The sequence below is a fragment of the Rhinichthys klamathensis genome, unplaced genomic scaffold, assembly GCF_029890125.1.
Source record: "Rhinichthys klamathensis goyatoka isolate OS25496 unplaced genomic scaffold, OSU_Roscu_1.1 h1tg000369l_1, whole genome shotgun sequence".
Classification (NCBI taxonomy): domain Eukaryota; kingdom Metazoa; phylum Chordata; class Actinopteri; order Cypriniformes; family Leuciscidae; genus Rhinichthys; species Rhinichthys klamathensis.
In genome coordinates, this window is record NW_026606877.1 from 1,785,092 (window position 1) to 1,801,606 (window position 16,515).

At 36.7% G+C, this 16,515-nt stretch overlaps 2 protein-coding genes across 3 annotated transcripts in view; one reads left to right on the top strand and one right to left on the bottom strand.

Moving 5' to 3' along the window:
- The first annotated feature begins 318 nt into the window (after positions 1-318).
- hapln1a (hyaluronan and proteoglycan link protein 1a) lies at positions 319-6,891 on the top strand. 2 transcript variants are annotated; one of them, XM_056233379.1, is made up of 4 exons: positions 319-597; positions 3,997-4,320; positions 5,172-5,498; positions 5,601-6,891. In XM_056233379.1, the coding sequence occupies exons 1-4, from the start codon at positions 534-536 to the stop codon at positions 5,888-5,890; spliced, it is 1,005 nt and encodes a 334-aa protein (XP_056089354.1). In that variant the 5' UTR covers positions 319-533; the 3' UTR covers positions 5,891-6,891. The 2 variants fall into 2 exon arrangements, with proteins under 2 accessions (XP_056089354.1, XP_056089355.1); XM_056233380.1 differs by having other exon boundaries at positions 321-597; positions 5,196-5,498.
- Positions 6,892-10,278: 3,387 nt separating this feature from the next.
- The window catches only part of vcana (versican a), a 49,304-nt gene continuing 43,067 nt past the window's right edge, over positions 10,279-16,515 (bottom strand). Inside the window, exons 6-11 of the mRNA XM_056233378.1 lie at positions 15,958-16,071; positions 13,629-13,787; positions 13,394-13,476; positions 11,598-11,742; positions 11,221-11,403; positions 10,279-10,616 (exon numbers count right to left, since the gene is read on the bottom strand). Of these exons, the coding sequence (XP_056089353.1) occupies positions 10,468-10,616; positions 11,221-11,403; positions 11,598-11,742; positions 13,394-13,476; positions 13,629-13,787; positions 15,958-16,071 (833 nt within the window). The 3' untranslated portion in view covers positions 10,279-10,467. The remainder of the gene's footprint in view (positions 10,617-11,220; positions 11,404-11,597; positions 11,743-13,393; positions 13,477-13,628; positions 13,788-15,957; positions 16,072-16,515) is intronic.

Below are 16,515 nucleotides of genomic sequence, written 5' to 3' on the forward strand. Positions count from 1 at the left end.
CACAAAAGCCGTTTTTTATATATATATATATATTTCCATTCTTTAAAGCTTTTTTTTCTTCTCATTTTAAAGACATTGTTACATATTAGTCCTTATATAAATCCTGTTAACCATATAGCCAGCACAAACAACACATTGAAGTCCGCACGTCTCCCCTTAAATCTAAACGGAGAGCCATGCATGGCAGAAAGGGAAGCTGTTCTTAAATGAGGGAGTCCACACGCACACACACACACACACACACACACACACAATGTAGGGTGATGGGCTTCATCTCACTCTAAGGGGAGGGGGAGTGGCTACATTTGGCCAGCGCTTCAATATAAGCCTTTTGAATGGACCTCTTAGGAGCCCAATCTTTCTTGTGGCACAACTACCAACACCTACATCGACAACAACGGGAAGAAAGCATTTTTCTGGACTCTCCAGTTTTATTGCCCAATTGCATTTATTTCTTTTGCGCGTTTTTTTTTTTTTTTGTAAATTTGCTTTTCTAGTCAAGAGGCCTTTAGGCAAAGAAACAAAAAGACAATATGATCGCTCTGTTTTCCTTGGCATTGTTTTTCTTTGCAAGCAGTCTACATGTTGAAGCACAAGGTAAGAACCACTTTTGATCCCTTCGTGCATGAATGGATGAATGAATTTATTTTTCAGAATGCATCTGTTTATGTGTCTAAATGTGCAGATGAGAATGTGGTAAGATACATGTAATGCTCAAAAACTGCACAGTATAATTTATAGAAATTAGATCATCAAAGTTAAACGCTAATAAGAATGAGGGATAAGACAAAAAAACATTTACCATGGATGAACATAATTTCCTCAATGCTATCACCAGATTTGAATTGTATTACTCCACTATTCGTCTCTAAAATACTCCAAGACTCCTCCCACTATACACATGCACACAAGCACAAAGATGCAGCTCACCACAGACTTTCATAAGCTCCAAAACATCTGCTGCAGGTAATTTAACAGTTGTTTTACAGTTGTTGACAGTTAGTGGAGGATGTGAGCCAACACTGAACTGACTGTGAAAAATGTCTCGGCTGATTACACCTGAGTGCAGATCTATTACCTTTTCTTGAGGGTAAATGCAAGATCAGTTCCTGACAGCCAGTGATGTCAGGAGCATATTAGTGGCTGAAGAGCCACACACTGGACCTGTATATTCCCAGCTGTATGCTGGCCTGTGCCAAATCCATTGATTTTACAGTGAAGCCACTGAATGTATGTATCTGACAGGAGCAACAGCAAGATTAACAGCCTCTGAAAATGTAAAGAGCCCCTCTCTGAATGCAGTTATTTTCCTTCTGATGTAATGGTCTGTAAATGCATGGGTGTGTATGGATTGGGCTGTACTGGGGCTGATGGGGAGAAGGTAGGGACCGATGGAAGAAGTGAAAGGACACTTAGCGACTGCTCAAGACAGGCCTGATTCACGGAGGCTCTGTTCAAGACATAATGCAGCCATTAGTCAGGCATGGCTGAGTAGGGGGTGTGTGAAAAAGATAGATAATGGCTTTGTGTGTGAAGGGCGAGAGAAAATAGGAGATAATAAAGGAAGGACTCTCAAATAAACTCACTATAACACATGCAAACAGGGGAAGAAAGAGGCAGAATCTAAATATCAGTGCAGAAGTTGGATGGTTATGATAGTGGGAGTGCTGTCCAGCTGTGTGCAATAATTCATGTTCATACCCCACTGACCTCTGCTTGCTCAGCAAAGTGTAGGAAGTGAAGTTTAGCCATCAAGACTGGCTGACTGTGAGGGAGCGATTCCATGTGTCACTTGTATACACAGATGTGAAGCTCTAATCAGTGTGCTTTTATGCATTTAGGGTTGTGTTCCTCACAACCATATAAACTGTGGGACTCCAACCCCATTTATCCAGCAGATGTGTACAAGATGTCAATAGGACCCAAACACATGTATTACATGGCAATGTTGAATGATTGTTTTAATTTAAATTTATATCACCCTCTCTGTTTATACTTCAGTTTGCAAACGTATCTGATGACTTGGTAATATAACCTATTGTCTAACTACTTGAAATATAATTTGTCTGCTTGCTTACTTTACCTGTTTATTTCAACATTTTTTTTTTTTTTTTATTCTCTTGCTCTATTTTTATTTATGCATTTTTTTTTTTATTAAATTAACTTTTTAATAATATTAAAATAATATTTCTTATTGTTATTTGTTGTTATAATTTTGTAATACTTTATTTATTATTATAATAATAATTTAGATTATTACTACATTATTATGACTCCTTCAGTCACGGACTTTAATTATAGTTTTCTCTGGGGAAAAAAATCCATTTATGTTAAATTAATATCTATCCTTTCTTACACCAAATAGCTGAGTTCTTGGTCGGTGGGAAAGAGGCACTTAAATATTTAAACCACCACGGCACTTCCATTCTTCTTTTCAAGAGTAAACACTTTCCTTCTGTTTGCTTACAAGAGCAGGAATAAAGGGTGGGTGGAGATGGGGGATGGGGTGTCATGGGAACTAGTGGGAGTTGGGTATATGGAGAACATTATGGGTTAGAGGATTTGAGATGATATTTGAGAGTTGTGCAAAACTGGTACAAAATCACACCAGCAATGGTGTACAGATAGTCAGCCAACAAATAGAGCTCTTGCATGTGTGGAGCCCTAATCCAAAAAGCTTAGTTATAAATTTCCAAAACTGGTAGCTGCTGTCATTACTGGAGGGTGTTCTTGATCATTTGATGAGAGATTATTCATCTGTTCCCTCTGGTTACAGCATGCCAATTTGGCACACTGTCTCCTAAGCGAGAGTTTATTTGGAAGAAAGTGAGAGTGAGAGAGTGAATGACTCACAATGAAGTGTAAAAAGGAATCAGATGTGGTAATGATTGTAAGAAATGGGCTAGGATTTAATTACTTCTGGAAAGAGGAGAATATTTCATCAGTTGGTAATAATGTGAACTAAGTGCTGTATAATTAAAGGTGGAGAACAGTACAGTTTAAGAACAGCTCAGATGTTAAGAACATGTATACATTCATTCTGAGCACAGGTTTGGCACATGGTTAAGAAGTTTCCAGCTTAGTCAAGTGAGGAGTAATAAAGGACTACGCTAAAGTAAATGGTTTGATGCAAACGGCAGAAAGTCTTGCTAATGAGTCCCATATTTGTTTTGAGCATATGAGGTTTTCCTGCAGATAGACTTCACCTGAGTGTAAAGGTTATCAGAACATGCTGGTCATGGCTTAACAGAAAAAGTGCCTTTGTCTTTGTCTTAATCTTTTTAGATTGACAGGTTGCCCAGCCCATGCTTACATGAATCCGTTGATGCTGTAGATAAACAAAAAGGATTTGAGTTTACTTGATAATATAGGTTGACTGATTTGGCAAAGCACATCTGTATACAGTTTAAACCATAGGGAAAAGAGAGACTGAATGGTGCCTTAAGCTAAATCGAATTATGTCTGCTGTGCAATCGACACTTTGATAGCGGTGTATAGCTGGGATGGAGAACTCTTGGGTCGGTTTTAGTTTCCTTGATATCTATCAAATCTTCCATCATGGAGCTGTGATGGATTAGGGCCTCCCAAGGCTCAATCAGAGATCAGGAAACATCTTGAGGAACTGAATGAGACAATTATGCCCCTAACCACAAGAAGACATAGCAACTAATACTACAGACACAGCATCAGCTAGCAAACAGTTTAATAGGGGTCGGGAAACATATGTCTTTATTGACACAAAATGGGAGAATAATGTCTGTGGTAGCCCAGTTTGTGTGCAAGCGTATTTTGTGAAGATTGCAGGCTTCTTTAAAACCTTAAGACAAAACATATGGATAGCAATTAAAATCAAACCAATAAAAGTATGTAAGGAAATCTCATATAATTAAACTCATCCTGTCATTGTAAACATATAAAACAAATATACTAGACCTACTGTGTGGTTTCAATACAAAGAAACCATTGAGATAGAAACCTCTATTTGTTTCATTTTAGATGAAAGAATCAAGGTCTACGCCAACAGAGGAGACAATATAACTCTGCCCTGCAAACTGGAAGGTCTGTCCAATTTGTTTGGAAACAGAATCAAGTGGACAAAGCTTGAGGATGACTCGACAGAGACCGACGTGTTGATGTCCATGGGGTTCCACAAGAGGAGCTATGGAAATTTTGAGGACCGTGCTTACCTGTTGGAGGCGGATAGCAATGATGCTACCTTGGTTATTACAAACCTAGATCTGAAGGACTATGGCACATACAGGTGTGAGATCATCAATGGCCTTAATGACAAGATTGCCGAAGTGGACCTTGAATTGCAAGGTAACTTTAGTTTTTCAGGCTGTCACATAAGTAATCATTTAACCTCTAACATTTATATTTATTACTTTAGCAGGCTCTTTTCAACCAAAGTGTCTTATATATTATATATTTACGGTAGGAAATTTACAAAATATCTTCATGGAAAATGATCTCTTTACTTAATATTCTAATGATTTTTGGCATAAAATAAAAATCAATAATTTTGACCCATACAATGTATTGTTGGCTTCACTTTTCAGGACTTGTGCAGCACACTTGACAAATGAACTGACTGTAATCTAAAACACATTGCCATTACTTTACAAACATATTTTATTTACTTTCTATATAGTTCAGAATTTGTATTTGAACAGGTAATTTTAGTAAACAGTCATCAACATTACCACAGAGCTACACATTAGCACTTGAAATGTGAAGATGCTCGCGTATGCTTCTTTCAACTTTTGTATTTGCCACTTATCATTAGCTCATTCTCCTGTAATACCCTGTAGTTCTTGTTCTTGGCCAAGACCACCATTGCAGACTTGGTTCCAGAGAAACAATGGAGATCTTTACACAGAAAAGTGAGGTGCATGAGCATAATGAAGCAGGCTGGCATAACAAGCCATTGTTACCTTGGAACAATGGAGTATAAGATTGAAAAGCCTAAACCATGCAAGTAATGTTCTCTCTTTTTTTTTTTTTTTTTTTTTTCTTACACTGTACCATGTAAATCTTTTTAACTAAGCAGGGAACTATGTAAAACTTAGGCTTTTACTAATATCGCTCTTTGTTCGTTCGTTAATTTGGGCGGTCATAAAATACATTCATCAAATCAATCTAATGTTAAACTCAGTCAAACTTTTCCTCAGGGGAAAATTCACTTTCATTCACAGGAGTTGTTTTCCCATACTCCCCTCGTTTGGGGCGGTACAACTTCAACTTCCAAAACGCAGAGGCTGCGTGTCTGGAGCAGGACGCTGTGGTCGCCTCTTTCGAGCAGCTCTATGAGGAATGGAGAAGTGGGCTGGATTGGTGCAATGCCGGCTGGCTCAATGACGGAACCGTGCAGTATCCCATCACCAAACCCAGAGAGCCCTGTGGAGGCGCAAGGACCTCAGCCGGACTGAGAAACTACGGCAGTAGGGACAAGTCCAACAGCCGCTATGATGTGTTCTGCTTCACAGCCAGCCTTAAAGGTGGGTTAAACAGTTAAATTCTTAAATTCTAGTATAAAATGGTGTATAACATTTAGCAGTGTATGTGTCCACAACCCTGAAACTCTTTGTTTTACATCACAGGCCTCTTTTACTACCTGATCCAGCCCAGGAAGCTGGACTATGAGGAGGCTGTCAATGCATGCGAGAGAGATGGAGCTGAGATTGCAAAGGTGGGCCATATGTATGCTGCCTGGAAGCTGCATGGATACGACCGCTGTGATGCCGGTTGGCTGGCCGACGGTAGCGTTCGTTACCCTATCTCCAGGCCCAGGAAGAACTGCAGCCCCACGGAGGCTGCGGTTCGCCTTGTTGGCTTCCCCGACAAAAAGCAGAAGCTGTACGGTGTCTATTGCTACAAACCTCAACCGTGAAGCGCTTCATTTCACATTACCTGTCACCAACCAAAGAGCAGCAATACATCGGTGTCCTCCTCCAAACTTATGAAGGATTTTTTGCATGAACTAGCCTTAACTGTGACAATGGTCACCGTGATTTTGCCAAGTAAGACATGTTCCTGGGTCAATAGTTTGTTGATCCTGAAACAGCATTCTTGCCTGAAAATTTTGTCCTACCCCTAAACCTAACCCTACCCATGAGTTATCCCTAAAATCAGAGGGAAATCACAGGTGAATAACACTGATGTAGACGCACCAAACCCTGGTTGTAAGCCTAAACTTGACATTAACTGTAAACATGTCCGTCAAATCTGATTGGTTGATTGGAATGTTGTTCCAGCACCAACAAAGATCTTGCTCCAGGAACATCTTGCATTAGGTGAAATCACGTTCATCCTGTGACAACTATTATAGAAAGCATACTGTAAAGACCGTACTGCAACATTCACATTACAATATTATTGTAAACAGTTATTTTATCTATCATTTACATTTTATGTAGATTTGTACACCATATGTATGAAAAACAAACACAAACTGCATTCAGAAAGTATATTCAGCTGGAAGGAAAGTTGAAGTCACACCATTTTGATGAAAAGCCCTTTTAGTAAGTAGTAGGTGTGTGAGTTTGTCAAGAATCTAAATTTTGACATTGCAATACAATATTTAAACATAACAAATAGTATAAACTTGACAGAAAGTTTTTGAAACTTTCCCAAACAGAAAAGCAAAGTAAATGAGTAAATGGACCTGACACCTTTTTTTTTTTCCTGAAACACTTTTGTGATCTTACTCAAATTATAATTTCCTTAAAACTATATAGCTATATATTTTTATTTTCTTTTCTTTTCTTGTGTTGGTGTATTATCCAGTGCTATGAACTGTGACCTTATTTTATCTGTTTGAAATATCAAATGAATGTGTTTGGCCTGTAGTGTTAAGGCTTTATATTCATAAATAATTCCATTGTTTCATTATTCATGTCTACCTTTGTTTACAATATTGTGATGTACTTTCTCACCTGTTACTTGCTCTATTTTTTTATTTTATTTTATTGTTTTCATTCATGAGAGAAGCTATTTCTCAGTTTTGAACTTGATGGCCTTGGTGAAGATTTTAAAAGTTGTTTAAATGTGTTCATCACATTTTGACACGTATCTCACCAGAGACTGACAGAATTTGACAAACTGCTGATGATGCATTGAACTTTGCTATATGGCAGAGAACTACATAATTAACTCTGAGAGAATCGTTTAGGACCCAGTGGTATTTCAAGACTAGCTTGAGCCTTAGTTGCTTAAGTGTAGATGACGTAAATCTCAATTTAATGATGTTGTAATGCCACTGTTCTCTGTAAAAAGGGAGAAACAGCACTAAAAACCACATACACATACATACAGTTTGATTCTAACATTGGAATGTTATGACAGGCAAAGTGTGGCTGACTTCAGATAATGAGATCTGTGAACGTAACATCTATTACTTGTCACTTTGCATTGATAGATGTTGTTTGTTTATGGGATCGGGAGGGGAAAAGATTCTCCACCTTTAAGCTTTGAACTGCAGAAGCCACAGCGAACATAAATTGATTTTGTCTATGCACAAAATATCATTTTCTTTTCTTTTAATTTGAAGTGCAGTGTACGGTTTATGAATGAAATCAATTTTAAATGAAAAATAAAAACGAATAAAAATTGAAATGGCTTTTGTTCTCTTCTCCATTAAACTGTGTTGTAAATATACAGTGCCTATAACCATGGATGTTATAGGCACTGTTATAGGCCATGGCATGGATTAAATTACCCAACAAAAACCATTAAAACAACATGAAATAAGCTGATTGCATAGTACCACATATTCCACTTCTTTTGGGAACAGAGAGTTCTCATCATGGTACTGAGTGTGTGTGTGTGTGTGTGTGTGTGTGTGTGTGTGTGTGTGTGTGTGTGTGTGTGTGTGTGTGTGTGTGTAGGCCTATAATATGAGGATATTTATTAAATACTTCATTCAGAGTAGCTCTCTCAACTTTAGATCTATGAGAATCTCTATGAGACGTCTGGGAAGCATTTGCAGGGAAAGTTGCTGATTATAAAATACTCTGTGACTAATTCATCCTTTTTTTACATGTAGATTAATACCAGATGTTTAACATGAATAAATAAATAAATAAATAACTTCTGAAATGGAAAATGGTTGTCTTCCAAGACATAAATGAGAAAACCACAAGTATTAATGAACAATGACACAGCGGTATACCTGCAGGGAAATACATTCATGTCAACTGAAAATATAGCAATGGGACTTCAAACACCCGAGGCACATCAAAAGTCTGTTTTTCCTTCTACATTACATTGCGACTTTAAATGCAACATATTTATAAAACTATAATCCACAAAGGTATGCAACTTTACAACAGATCCTAAGTGCAATGTCTGACTGTTATTACAATAGAAAACACAATATCAAATCAAATGGCAAATGAACAACTGTTTTTTGTCCTCAAAACTAACATTTAACTTTTAGAGAACTTTTTCAACATTTTTACTAAGGAACACTAATACTGAAACACTAGGAACACTACAATGTTTAACTTAGAACTAAGAAACCTTGCATTTTTATTTTATTATACTTTTTTTTTTTTTTTTTAAACATTTTAACTATTTTTTATTGACTATCATTAATGTTTCAATGAAACTCAGCTTCAGAAAACATAATTTACATAATTTTGCTATCTGATAGAACTATATTCAGATGCTCAAGTGTCTTTGTGTTAGTGAACTGATACCATCTGGTGGTCAACATTAGGCACTGCCGATGAACCACATACTTTAGCTATTTATTTGTATAGTTATACTAAATCACATGAAGTGCAATGTCTTTACTCCAGTCACAGTGCATTTCATTATATTAGAGTAATATATTAGATTTATGTAAATTTAAAAAGACATCGAATTACGCCCCATATTAACATGCTATAGTCGCCTCAGTTAATGTTTGAGAATTATTAACTATGTTATAATATTAACCTTTAAGCCCTTCCCTATAGTCAAAACTCACTCTATATATCAGAATGAAAAAATACTAGGAACACCAGTATAATATAATAAACTTTGTTTACATAGAAGGCATAAAAAAGTTCCTTACAATTTTTCCATTTCACAAACATTCTAGACGATCACATTTGACAATAAACAAGTTATACTATAAATATAAAAAGATATGTGCACTTAATAAAAAAAAAAATACAACAAGTAAACACAAATGAAAAGATCTTAAAGAAAAAATGCTTGGGAATAAACAAATGGATGACCAGTTCAACAACAAACTGTTACTATGAATCCTCTTCGTTTGGTCCATTGATACACCCCAAATGTCATAACGAAATCCATCTAAATCCTGTGAGTTGTAAATGTCGTCAATTAATCACATCAACGCCAGCTATTGACACACTGTCCTTTACTCTAATATACTGAATTCTGTCAATGTGCAGTTTGGCCAAGTTAAATCCTCAGTATGTTGTATTTTATTACAACAATGAGAAGACAATGAGCAGCTCAAGAAATAAATTATAGGCATCTTGTTAAAAAGACATTTGCTCAAGTCTTTTAAGCATCTCACAAAATACATTCTCTTTAAAGTAGTTTTAAAAAGTCCAAGAAAAAAAAAAAGAACATGAAAGTTGAAATGATGTGAAATACATACAGTAAGTTCTTTGGTTTATATATGTATAAAAAAAAAAATTGGTGGAATTAAATGTATGTGAAACAAGATTTGCATTGTAAACACTTAAAAGAGACATCAAACAGAGGAATATAAATAATCTAAAATCTACATGGCTTTTCAATATTGAATACCTTAAAGTCAAAGTATTAAACATACTGTGTTGACTTTCAGATATCAAAACCATCCACTGCATTGGGCATACAGGTGTTTTCATGAAATTATTGACCTTTTTCTACCACAACAAACACTAACTCAATGTGAGCCATTGCTCACTCTCTCTACTGTATATAAATATATTCTTTCACATTCACATGTATGGTTGCTCATCTGTTCAGTAAGCAGCAGGATGTCTGTATACTCCTGTGGTTCTTGTAAACTTGAAGAAAGACTGCAAGGAATCATACAGCAATGTTTAGTGTGTTAAAAATGTACCATTATGTTTGCAGGCTAAAATGCCACGAACTTTCTAATATTATTCTGATTGCACTATTATAGCTCACTATATCTGGATTGTAAAATGTTATAATGTATGAAGGCACTGCGTATTCCCAAGAAGCAGAACAGATGGAGGGCAGGTCAGAGAATCTTTTTGTGTTTTCAGAGGCCAGCTGAATGTGATCTGAATGAAAAAATCTCTCTTCCAAGATAAAAACAGAAAAAAAACACTGTTTCATTCCAGTGATATTCCACTCTATGTTGAACCTATTTCAGGTCCTTTTCATAATCTTTTCTTTATTTTTTTTTTTTCTTTCAGCCAGCAGGCAGGTCCGTCACATTTTATCAAAATACATTAAAATGGACCTTACATTATGGTTGTGTCACCATAGTAACTAGTGTTGTGTCCGGTTGTGTTTTACACCATGGCGATGGTGTCGTCGTAGTACATCAACTGATTTGTCTGCAGATCTCTTCGGATAACTGTGAAGGACTCCTCTGTATGTCTGATACCGTTTTGTATATAACCTTTGGAAGTTGGAGGCTGGAAAGTAAATAAAAGTACATTGAATTAGTTTTCTTTATTTTTTTTAAAGAAAAACGAATAAAGAAGAAAATAAAATGTATTCTACAAGGCTGCTTTAAATTGATCAAAATATACAATAAAGACTTTTACACTGTTACAAAAGATTTCTATTTCAAATAAATGCTGTTCTTTTGAACTTTCTATTTCATCAAACAATCCTAAAATTTCTTAAAATCCAATCCTAAAATCTAACTATTTCTACAACAATATTAAGCAGTACAACTGTTTTTAACACTGATGATAATACATTTTTAAATGTATTTATTTATTTATTTATTTATTTATGGACCACCAGATCAGCCTATTAGAATGAGTTCTGATGGATCATGTGACACTGAAGACTGGAGTAATGGCTGCTCTAAGTTCACCTATGCATTACATTTTTTTATATATTCAAATAGAAAACTTTAATAATATTTCACAATACTAATGTTTTTACTGTATTTTTGATCAAATATGTAGCCTTGGTGAGCATAAGAGAAAACAAATATATATAAAAAAATAAATGTTATATTGGGATGGTTTCTTAAAAAGCTTTGTTGGATTTTCACAGAATACTTACGACTCGTGCAGGAAATCCTAGGCAAATCCCATGAGCCGTCTCCTCTGCAGCGAACGGTGGGAACATGTCTCTGGATGAAGCCATCTATGCACTGGTACCTGATCAGGGAGTTGATCTCATAGCGTGGGCGCAGCTGGCCAAAAGTGCGGGCGTTATGGACAAGAGGAGGCTGACTGCAGGACACTATTGACAACAGAGTAACCATCAGTGGAGCACTGAATCTGAAATGTTCTTTTAAAATGCTTTATAGGCATGACTGTAAGATGAGAGCAGTTTTAGATTTTTCTGCAAACAACCACAGATAAACCTTGACTGAAAATAATACATGCCCTAATATTATTCTATAAATGATCTTCATCCAGAAGCTGAAACCTCACCTGTGCCTTTCTTGCAGGTGAAGGTGAGGTGGTAGTTGCAGGGAACATCATTCCACTGGCCGTCCTCATGCCAGATCATTACCACACAATCTTCCCCTGAGGAGAAGAAACTGTCCGGCTGGTTCGGTCTCCAGTTTTCATATTGCTGTAGGGGAAGCATACAGCTAGAGATGAGAACGGTAATGTGAGGGAGACAACAATCCTAAAGAAATTTGTTTTAGATCTCATAATAATTATATGATGTACACTTATGCCAGTGTCTAAAAATAATTTGATTTTGTTACAGCCGCAGCACTTCAAATTCAATCTGGGTCAAAAACAGCAATATACAGCACTGAACACAGTGTTAATGCCTTCAAAGGCTTTCAAGCAGAGAATGTTCATACTGGAACACATAGGAGGCCATTAAAATGACAGTGATGCAGACACATCAGTAGGGGGCGCTGAGTACATTTACTAAACTGCAATATGGAGCTGCAGAGAGAAGCGTAATGCATTTGAAAGATTAAAAAAGAACTCTTTTACTTTTTTTTCAAGGAAGGATTTGATTTATTGGCCGTATACTCCAAGAGTAGGTCTACTATACACAAAAGATAAATGTCAAAGGAGGGATTAATCAAGGTCATGCCAGCATCTGTGCACACTTTGCCCTTGAACAAGTAGCAGAAGCAGACAGATACCTGCTCTTAAATGTTACAGAGACATTTTAAAAACAACCAGCAGTCACAGTAAGAGTAATTTACTATCATGGACAAACTTTATTTGCTATATTTCTCTGCATCCTCTTTTTTCTTGTCCAACTACTATATTTCCCCCTGCACACACCACATGGTGCAGATGTGATGTCCGCAGTCATCTTTCTCAGCTGTGGTCTGTGGACAAATGCACTGTGGACAATATACATATGTATTTCAATGTATATGGCACTCTTCTATAGGGTATCTCATTTTTAGCTTAAATTAAAACTGCAAAGTTTGTACATATATTAAAGATAGCGTAGGCTAAGTATATCCGATCGACGCACATCGGAGCTACGATCTTTCAGCAAGCCTGTGAATATTACCTTCTTCAAACACAATTCACCTAACATCCTGCTATTATTCTCTCACAAAAGGAATGTGCGCTCCCTGCTTGGAAATTGACGTAATGCAGTTTTTGACCGTCTGGATAACTCCAATGGCACATACTTAAATGCATAAAGAAACAAACTCTTAATAGAGTAACTCTTCTGTAAACAGAATAGAAAAAGAGAAGAGCAAACTCCAGCGGTTTGTTTATAGTACCTCACTGATACCAAATGGATTGAAATGTCACCCACTCACAATCTAGGTCTGTATTATCTTTAGTGCAGCCTGTTCCAGGTGCTGCTCATCCTTCACACCTTCATTACCTGTCCACACCTGTAAGCTTCCTCTCAACTCATTTTATTTTTATCCTCCAGTCCTGAGAGGACTTCCACAGCTGAAAACTCCTATCTCATGCCCCCCAGGGCTTTTTTGGCCCTTCCCCACAAAATGCTGCCATTATCTTTGAAGTGAGAGCCCAGTCAGGACTAAACGACAGTAATTGGCCACTTTCATGTTCAATGGAGGAACACCTCTAGAACCAGGGAGCTGTTTGCATATGTCTTCTGTTTTCCTTTTTTTCACATCTACACATTCTTGCTTAAAGTTCCCATTGTTTTTATAGTAGTAGATTTTTAAAGAAAAAAAGTAAACTTTGTATGTTTGCATCAACACCATTCTTTCAAAACACATTTTAGAAACTAATAAGTACGTTTTGAAGAATGTTCTTACCACAACTCTACCATCAGTCCACCGGAAATCATTCTCAAACATCTTATCATTCAGACCGATCCACTGGTAGTCATGGCCGAGGCCTACAAGAGGAGAGAGAAACAAAGGTAAATTCACTAGCAAAGTATCCTTCCTCATAAATAATCATCATTAGTTTGCATGGAAATGTAACTGAAGGTGTAAATTAGAGCTGATGATAGACAGAATGTCCATAACTTGTTGTATGTATACTCACGGTTGATGTACTGCTGCTCATCATGGGACGAAACACTAGCAAGGTGTGCCCCCTGGAGACGACATTCACGCTCTGCTGTGTCCCAGTTACGTCGATGAGGATAGTATTTGTAGCAGTGGCCCTGGAACTTGTGCCAGCCGTAGCTACATGTTTCGGTGTCTGTGGAAAAGCATGTATGCATTACTGTTGATTTACTACACATAAGATTGGCATGTAGACCCTGAAACTGAGATAATCCTGTTGTTGCAAGTCGGAAAAAAGGTGCTTCGTATTGTCTGCTGTCAATTTCTTTTTATTAGTCCTTACCTTTGGGCTTACACTGTAAGGCTGTTCTTATCAGTACAATAAATCAAACCTCTTTTGTTCAGTGGCATTCTTTTCAAGTGAGAATGATTTCCCACCCACACTGGACCTGAGGGAATATGATATAACTCCCTTTCATCTTCATTTTAAATTACATGCCAGTTGAGCGATATCACTTAGAGCAAAAGTTACTTCCATGTGTCTATCATATCAAGAAGCCAATTAATTTTTGCATATGAATGTCTGCAGTGCTGTGGAGAAGGTTGGATGCTTTGCTCTGAGGCATTGTTATGAGCAGAAACCTTTTTATTTTGGGTATGCCATGAATGCATCACTTGCCAAAATTGGGGCTGACTTGTAAGGGGTTAAGAAAGATATTATACCAAAGTAAATTCTGTCAAACAAATAGCCACTTTAACCGCTTGGGAAATTCAAAGAGTTTTAAAGTAAACATATTATCAACACAGCAAGTTATTAGTATTGTTTCTAGATCAGCATTCGATTGCATTAAATTTGCAAATAAAGTGTGTCCTATCAATAACAGTAAGTATGTTTATGTACGCCGTTACACTCAAGCTACAGCTGGTTTTTGAGCCACAGTCTCTTCTGGTACAACTTCAGTCAGACTAAAGCGTTCACATGGTATTTTGAAAAGACAAATTGTTTTTTTAGCCCAACTGAAAGCAAACTTTTACTGTCTGTTTGTGGACCAGCCCTGCTCAACATCAGGCTGATAGCTTTGATTGCTTGTTGAAATCACTGTGATTGCAGCAGACTTGCCCTGACAGAACCACTAATTGGGGAAATATCTAAACCTTCAGCAAATTAACATACAGGAGAGAAAATGTCAGACCTGATGTGTCACATACAACAAAGAATACATCATTCCAAAGAGTCAAATCATTAAAAACCCTCATTAAATTATTAACCATTATGCATAACAGCAGTAAAAATATATGTTAAAATACACAAACCATAATTACGACTTGAATGACATAATTACTTAATTTTGCATTGATTGCATTCAGCAGTTTTCTGCAATTTCTGCTTTCTCTGTAAACAGCTGTCTGCGCACTAACACTCTGAGGGGGAATTCACAGAGAACTCCTTTTTTACAGTTTTAAACAAGAGAAACTGGTCAGAGGAATTAAAAACGTGTTTTATAAACACTGTGTCATGTGCGAGACATTGCAAAAGATGACAGACGTGAGTGCAATGGTCAAACAAGTCTTTCTAACGCATGTGCATAGAAAAGCAATGGGGAAAAAGCACAGAGAAATGCAAAAATTAGTTCTGTGTGAACGGCCCCTGAGACTGAACCACTTACATTCTGAGTCACTGCTGAATCACTGAGTAGTAACAGGAGGCAGTTCCTCTACAAGAGACACTTCTTCATATCTGTAATGTTGATGCTATCTCAAGTTTAAGATAAGTAAAGAGATTGTTCAACGTACTCAAGAGGGTAATGCACTCATGACGACAGTTTACAGTTGTTTTTATTCTGACAAAAGTCAGATGTGAGAGATTTTGATATGATTAGTATTTTCGTTTATGAAGCATTTTAATGTGTATAAACACTTGTAATGGTTTGACGGGGATAAAACTCTCAAGAAGGTAATCTCACTCATGTAAAGTGTAAATCAACGTCTACAGTGTAATAAGGGGAAAGAGTGATGGCTGATGGTCTTAACAGCTGTGAGAAATGGTATCCCCTTAAATAGTGGAAAGTACAGCATCACTTTGTCTGTCTGCTAGCATTAAACGGTTTTGGAACACACAATTTCTTACATAAGATCAAAATCTATCAACTTTCAGAATCTACCAAACTGTGAGTCACAAGCATAATGTCATCTAGCAATGACCTCATATGAATGTTCAGAGGTTCACTTGTTACATCTCCACATCAACCTCAGTGGCTACAGTAGCGTCACGTAATATCAGCATGTTGAAAGATCTAGTGTGATGACTACAGTGATTACCTCTCTTAGGTATTGAACAAATGATTATTTGATAAATATAATCTTACCTTGCTCACACAGTGCTCCTGCATAACTCGGAAGACATACACAGGTGAATGAGTTTAGGCCATCAATACATGTTCCTCCATTCCGACAAGGGTTTGTGTGACATTCATCAATGTCTAATAAATAAATAAAATTATATGATGAGTAAATAATGTAGTACTGAAGTGCAATAAGTTCAAAAAGCCAGATGATGATAAGTTTAAGATGCACTACCAAATATGTTTGAGTAAAAATGAACTAAATCCGATTATTGACAAAAAATTAGTTTGAAACAGTTTAAAAGTTGTCTAACCTTGATTGACAACAGTGGTTATGTTTCCATCCACCTATTTTTATACTATTATAATTCTAAAAATGCATAACAAATGTATGCGCTCATTTGAGTCGGATACCTTTTTTTTTCAATAAGAAAACATATGCATAAACTACGATGGAAACACATTTACAGAATAAATTACTCGATGCGCATAAAACTTGTGACTTTGCGCGATGGGACGAAATAACTGAACTAACCAGTGGAACGATCTTTTTACACAGCATCTGAAATGCTGTTTTGGTTG